The following is a 7,327-nucleotide window of genomic DNA, read 5'->3' on the forward strand; positions in this document are numbered from 1 at the left end:
CATTTCTGTCCAAAAACCACAAACACTGAATGTTTGCAGACTCAGAAGTAATGCCAAAGGGAATTTAGCAACATTCTCCTGGAAAAGAAAACTCTCGACCCCTTTTAGTCAGTCTGACTCTCATCGTAATCTCCAAATACCCTAATTTTAACTAAATCACCTGGCACATCTCAAATACCTTGTCTCCCTTGGATACTGTAATATTTTGGATGTCTGAAGATGGTCAGTGTGTGTGCGTGTGTGTGTGTGTATTCAGGATTCTGGTTCAGCTCAGGGATGAGCGAGGTGTTATGAGAGTCCTGGGGAGAATACTTTTGATTACTACATGGCTTTGTTCCACATTGGTTCAGCTGCTGCTTTTGGATATACTGGAAATAGATGGAAAATTAATTCATTCAGGGGATGAAGCGCACTGTTTTGTCAGCTGGCCACTGTGGCTAGTCATTTCAAAATATAGCACCCCATTTTACTGGAGCAATAAATAAGATCTGTCCCATTCCATGGCACAAAATAACCACAATTCAATTTAGGGTGGGTGGAGAGATTTAAGGGCCAAGTGGAAGACCTCAGGCGGACGACCTGAGGGCAGGACAGGTCCGAAGCAGAAAAAGTCAGGTGGATGGCCTGGAGGCAGGGCTGAAGGGCAGAGCAGGTCTGGAGGTTGGCAACCAAGGCAAAACCCCTCCAGAGGCCGGACTGGATGCCTGCGGCAAAGACCAAAACCATCTGGAGGTCGGCGATGAAGGCAAAATCCCTCTAGAGGTCAGAATGGATGCTGGCGGTGGAGACAGAAACCATCTAGAGGCCGGCGACCAAGGTGGAACCTCTCAGGAGGTCGAGCTGGTGACTGGCAACGTAGATGGATCCGCTCTGGAGACCGGCAACATGGCTGGACAGCAGGACAGGAGGCCGGTGACTGGACAGCAGGACAGGAGGCCGGTGACTGGACAGCAGGACAGGAGGCTGGTGACAGGGCGACAGGCAGAGGAGACGTAGTAGCCAGTAATGCCCGGAATCCAGGAGGGTTCTCAGTGTCAGGGTCTCAGTGATGCTGGGCGCCTGAGTCTCTGAGGCGCTGGGCAGCTGAGTCTCTGTGGCGCTGGGCAGTGTGAGACCGAGCAGCTGGGCAGCGGTGAGGCATGACAACGGTGGGAGCCACGCTTCCTTCTGGAGGTACTCCCTGAAAGTGGAGATAGAAACAGGCTGAGGTGCAGGTTGAGAATTGGCAGGCTGGTGGCTAGCAAGCCAGGGTACATGCTGGTGGCTAGCAGGCCGGGATTCAGGCTGGTGGCGAGCAGGCTGGGATTCAGGCTGGTGGCAAGCAGGCCGGGATTCAGGCTGGTGGCAAGCGGGCCGGAAACCAAGCTGATGGCTGTGGGGACCTCAAAAAGCCAGGTGAGTTCCCTCGAACGGTGACCGCCTGTAGTCAGAGTGGCAAACAGGCTGGGATTCAGGCTGTGGTCCCTAGGCATCGAGAAAGTCATCCACCCAGGCATCGCCAACAATTTCCCATGTGCCAGACATATGATTGCCTTTTTGTGGAAGACATTGCTTGCCTTACTCCACATGTCCTGGAGGCAAATCGGGTTACAAATAACCTCAAGCTCTTCCTCAGAATAGTCTGCTAGGTCCATGATTGGTCAGTTTGTACTATCACGATGTTGGCAAACAGGGAACAGGAAAGGACCCAAATGCAGACAGAGGAGGCAGCACAATGATTTAAGTGATTTAATAGGGCTTACTGGCAGGTACAGGTAGGCAGGCAGGCAGGCAGGTAACAGGCAGATATAAGTCCAAACATCAGAGAAGCAAAACCTAACATAGCAACTGCAAAGAAAGGAGACACAGAGACTAAAACAAAGGAAACACAGAGACTATGTACACAGGTGGAGGGCAGGATAACAGGTTAAACTAATTAGGGCGGGGCTAACAATCCAAACTGGTGAGAAAAGCAAACAAAGACAGGAAGTAAAACTATCAGACACATGAAGCAAGGAGAATATTTCAATATATAACAGGAAATAACAAAACACAGACCTTCAAACCGTGACAAAATATTCTGTAAACTGTCATGGTACAGTGTACCATTCCTAGTGTCTCTGTCTGTTTGTTCCCTGTTGGTTCTCCTCTTGTGTTTGTCTATGTTTGTGTGTGTGTGTTGGCTGGCGGGGCGCGGCCTCCGAGGAACCTCCAATCAGGAACTGACACACCTGCTACTCACCTGCTGTTACCCACCTGCTATCCATCCACTAATCAACACCTGGCAGTTAATATACCCGTCTTTCCTTTCCAGTCTTCGCTAGATCGTCCATTTACCTACGTGGTATTACGCCTCGGCCTCTGACTTAATCTAGGAAAGATTCTCTTGGTTCTTGTTCTGAACCTCTGACTAACCTTCCGAATTCCTGTGTCCAGGCTTATCTCGTTAACTGACACCAGTCTCCAACCCTTCACTGGCTCCCCCAGAATCCGATTACCACAGATTGTCTGCCGCTCCACCTCAGCTTGCTGTCCTTGCTCCCCCTGCCTGCTCTCACCAGTCACTCGCAAGCCAGCTGTCATCGTCTAGTTCCCTGGCTCTTGGCGTTTCCCTTGACACACCAGTCGTGTTGAGTGAAACTAATCACTCTATCCCTCTCTGTGTCCATCGTGCTTTTGGCTCTAGATTCTCCATGTACTGCAACAGTAAACCATAACTTTAATAATTATTTAAAAATCATCTTATGACAGCCTCTGATTTTGCAATGATCTAATGTCACCTGTCAACATGGGAGACTTTTCCTTTCCCTTGCAACTACTCATCATTCCCCATCTCTCTGCCACTCGATACAAACATCACCAAAGTAAAATGGCAGACAGAGACAAACCTGTTAGTCAGTACTTCATTTGTAAATCAGGAGGTCCCGGAACACAGAGAGGGTGACGTTCCGACAGGTCGGGGGAGAGAAAAAGTCAAGGAAAATAATCCACAGTACCTGGAGCGCACTGTACAATGTCTAGATGCTAGCTGTTTAAACTAAACTAAACTGTCATCACAAAGTATTATTTATTTACATTTATCAATCAGAGCATTCACAGTAATCACTCAAAATCAGCAGAAGGCTCAGAAACAGCTGTTTAGGGTTCGCAGCTAGCTCTCTTTCCCACCCTCCCTATTTTTTTCAATGCAATTTCAATTCAAAGGCTTTATTGACATGAAAGTTTTAAAAAAACAATTTTGCAAAAGCATCCAAGTACAAACTGGTCAAATATTTGGACAATACACAAACCAATAATAAAAATAAAAACAAATACAATTAGAAAACAAATACACAATAACAGTAGTACTCAGTAGTTTGCTAGTATTGGATCAAGTAGACAGTAGCTAAATAATTAAGCACTGCACACTCCTACTGCTAATCGGGCACAAATTCTCAACCATGTGTGAAATAAAAACATATACATAAACAGAAGAAATGTGCTATTAAAATATATACAGATAAGATAGGATAGATAAGATACTAATGATAATAATAATAAAAATTGTAAACTTGCAGTTAAAAATACAAATACAAATAAGTGAAAACTCTGTTGGATGTTTGTCCCAACAGGTATACAGTAGCTATAATGACTGAGTGGACCCCATACTTCACTACCATATAGCGCAATGGGCTGGATGACATTATCAAATATTTTAAGCCAAATTTGAATTGTAATTTGGAAATTATAAAATATTATGCCAGTTGGTTTTACTGATCATTCCCTGCTTCTATGTCATGTTTCTGTCAGAAATATTCTACCTGAAAGCGCATACTGGCATTTTAATTCAGTTTTAACTTTTGTGCCGGTCCCCAATTTGGGAGGTCCTGGATCCAGGACCAGGATCCAGGACCAGGATCCAGGACCCAAATCCGGGACCAAGAATTAAGCCCTGCTATTTGTCCTAGAGATAATGACACAAACACACCCGCATACCCAGGTATATAAGGCGGTTGATGGGGTAGCAGTGCACCTGAAGGCTGACAACTAAACAGAGGTATTAGGTAGATCCACAAAGAAAAGGATGGAAGAAAAGGGAAAAGAGAATGGAGTAGCGGCCATGGCAGCCTGCTACCAGAGATTTGATCCTGCAGCGTATCTACAGTATAACTACACTCCACCACGGGCTGATTTTGAAAGAAAGGACAGCATTGTGCCGTGGAAACTGGCATGTCTGCATAGAGCTTTCAATGAAGGTAAGTTAAGGAGATGGGGTGATGGATCATGGACACTTCATTCCAAAACACTCCATGCTCAATAAAATGCTAAGTTAAGTTAAGGAGATCTTTTTTGATATTAGGATTTAGACCCTCATTTCTCATGGATAACTTTCATTTATTTGATATTCTGAATCTATTATTGAGATCATTTAACAGGAGTTGTATATTAATCAAAGCATTTTGATCTCTCTCCATTAATATTATTTCATTATACATCCTTGTGTTGGTAAATAAATGATGATAAATAAATTACCGTGTACCTTAGCCCTTTTCAGTCTCACTTCTTCTCTCTCTCTCTTTCCTCTACCTTTCCAGGTGATGTGAGTGGTGAGCTGCTGGTGGACATAGGTTCGGGTCCCACCCTGTACCAGGTGCTGAGTGGCTGTGAGGTTTTCAGCAAGGTGCTCCTCACAGACTTCCTGGAGGTCAACAGAGAGGAGCTGAGGCACTGGCTCCAGGATGAGGGAGGCTGCAGCCTGGATTGGACACCCTACCTGCAGCACGTCTGCAAACTGGAGGGACGACGGTACGACCAGATCCCTTTAAACTTTTTGAAGATTTGAGATATCTTGAAATATCACAGTCACTATGAATGAATGACTTATGATAATTAAGATCATTGTTAGAATAGTATCATCAACAGGAAATTATATATATTTGTAATGTACAGTCCTAGAGAAAAAAGAATTCTCTTTCCTTGTGGTAACAAAATAACATAATTGGTTTCACAATCCTAAGAATCAGTCATCTTCTTTCATAAGGGTCATAAGATCTCATGTTTTATTCTCCTCTCATTGAGCAATGAGTCATCCTTGTACTTTGCCTAATGTGACAATAATAAAGTGCTTTGATTTGCAAAATTTATGTTATGTCCTTGTATGCCTTTTAAAAAGGCATACAGGGACATAATCAGAAACCACACCTAATGTGTAGAAATGTGTAGCGAGTAGAATGTTTACCATGTTCACCATCTGTTACGTGGGGCTGCAGAAAAGGTGAACCCAGGTGCAGACACAGATGAGGAGACAGGAGTAAGGTAAAAAGATATTTATTGCAAAGCACGGGGGGAGATGAGCTGCAGGTTAGGGGAAGGTAGAGCTGGTAGCTGAGAGCCAGGAACTGAGGCTGGGGCAAGGGTAGTTAGGGACAGACAAAGCAGGTCCAGAGTGAGATCCGAGGAGATGGAGTAATGCAGGGTTCCAGGACAGAGCAGCAGGGCTTGACCAGACGAGGCACAGGAAACAGGGGCCTGAGTCAGAACAGGCAGGACTACAAAGGAAACGGAAAACAGGATGAATTCTGGAGAACAGGCATCAAGAAATGAATGGGATGAATGTGTTTACCAAATGTGATGGCAATCTATCCAATAGTTGTTGAGACATTTCACTCAAAACTGCATGCTAACGTCATGTTGGCACCAAAGTCAGTAGGATACATGAGTTTTGAACTGCTGTTGGCACTGGAGGAAAAGTCATTGCAGTGTGCTCCTGTGTCAAGTCAAAACTGCATAACTAGTGAAGATTAATGCTGTATTGTGCATTTACAGTAGTTGTTTTAATGTAATTTGGAGATTCATTGATATTGTCTCTACCAGGCCCTCAGCATGGACAGAGAAAGCTGCAAAGCTACGTCAGGTCATCACAGACATCCTCCCCATTGACGTGCACCGCCCTCAGCCTCTGGCCCATGATGCCCTTCCTTCAGCAGGGGCCGACTGTCTCGTGTCCTGCTTCTGTCTGGAGAGCGTCAGCCCTGACCTGGCTGCCTTCACCAGGGCTTTGGGCCACATTGGGAGGCTTCTGCGGCCTGGTGGCCACCTCCTGCTCATTGGAGCCCTGGGAGAGAGTTACTATTTTGGGGGGCCAGGGGTAAAGATCCCTGTGGTCCCACTGAGTGAGGCCCAGGTCTGTGATAGTTTGAAGAAGAGTGGCTACACCCTGATCAGGCTGGAGGTTTACACACTGCCTCAGGACATGAGGGTGGGGGTCGATGATGTGACTGGGGTGTTTTTTGTAAAGGCAAGAAAGGATTAAAAGGTAAAGTGGGAGAATTGGCAAAGAGGATAGATAAAGGGTATTAAAGTTGAAAGTGAAGAAGTAACTATCCAGATGAAAATATTATAGATTAAGCCAAGATAAATGCATGGTTTAGCACAGCAAAAAATTCAAATAAAAATGGGATTATTAATGATACATTTTACAAATATTCCAATGGACTCTCAAGGGAAAAAATGTAAAGACACAAACATTTGAATTAAATATTTCACTTCATTCCATTGTATTGGTTCTGTAAATGTCTTTTCTGAGGGTGAATAAGTACATGACTTCCCCTTTTGTTGCCAGAGGAGCTTTCAGTGTTAGAAATGTAATTACACATTGCCTCCTGCAGTTCAAATACAGCAACTACAGCATCAAGAATGTAATGCTTCAATTTTTGTTTTCAGCATATCATATAATATCATAACATAGCAACTTTCAAGCAGTTTATAAACAGTAAATGTTAATATGCTATAAGCTTCTTTTCAATTAAGAGGTTGATGAGTTGCCTATTGTGTTTTGTAATTTGTGATAATGTCAATAAAGAAGCAGTGCTAAAACACATTTTCTTATCTCAGACATTAATATGTTGATATAAATGTATTGTAGATATTGAAATAGATGGATGCAGAGATGGGTGGAAGCAGTGTACATTTGATAATACAATTATGTGTAAAAAATGCTTTAAAAATCATCCATCATCGCATATTGTTGCAATTCTATGGGTTAATCTTAATATTTGCTATGGTATCCATTTTTATGCTATTTTAGATCAGTGTAGATATGAATCTAAGAATATGGTTGGAAGTATTGAACACTGGGCATCAGTACTTGGCCATTTTGAGTTGCTCCTCAAATATCAAGCATGGTACCCAAAACAAATCTACATTATTGCCCAGACTTTGTTGATAGATTGAATTTAGTTTACAACTGCAACAGTTAATTCTGTAGGTAAACAGAGGTGTTAGGATAAAGTGGATAAAGTGGATAAACTATAACTGTGGTAGAGAACACAAATATTCGGCGTACATCCAAGGCTGTTCACAAATGCAT

At 43.6% G+C, this 7,327-nt stretch overlaps 1 protein-coding gene across 1 annotated transcript; it reads left to right on the forward strand.

Moving 5' to 3' along the window:
- The first annotated feature begins 3,972 nt into the window (after positions 1–3,972).
- Positions 3,973–6,838, forward strand: LOC122867745 (phenylethanolamine N-methyltransferase-like). Its single transcript, XM_044178912.1, has 3 exons — positions 3,973–4,214; positions 4,554–4,764; positions 5,833–6,838. The coding sequence occupies exons 1-3, from the start codon at positions 4,043–4,045 to the stop codon at positions 6,269–6,271; spliced, it is 822 nt and encodes a 273-aa protein (XP_044034847.1). The 5' UTR covers positions 3,973–4,042; the 3' UTR covers positions 6,272–6,838.
- The last annotated feature ends 489 nt before the right edge of the window (positions 6,839–7,327 follow it).

Source organism: Siniperca chuatsi, linkage group LG20, assembly GCF_020085105.1.
Source record: "Siniperca chuatsi isolate FFG_IHB_CAS linkage group LG20, ASM2008510v1, whole genome shotgun sequence".
Classification (NCBI taxonomy): domain Eukaryota; kingdom Metazoa; phylum Chordata; class Actinopteri; order Centrarchiformes; family Sinipercidae; genus Siniperca; species Siniperca chuatsi.

Coding starts and splice junctions, on each gene's coding strand:
- LOC122867745 (XM_044178912.1), top strand. CDS start 4,043: ATGGAAGAAAAGGGAAAAGAGAATGGAGTAGCGGCCATGGCAGCCTGC. Junction 4,215..4,553: donor GCATAGAGCTTTCAATGAAG/GTAAGTTAAGGA, acceptor CTACCTTTCCAG/GTGATGTGAGTGGTGAGCTG. Junction 4,765..5,832: donor TGCAAACTGGAGGGACGACG/GTACGACCAGAT, acceptor TGTCTCTACCAG/GCCCTCAGCATGGACAGAGA.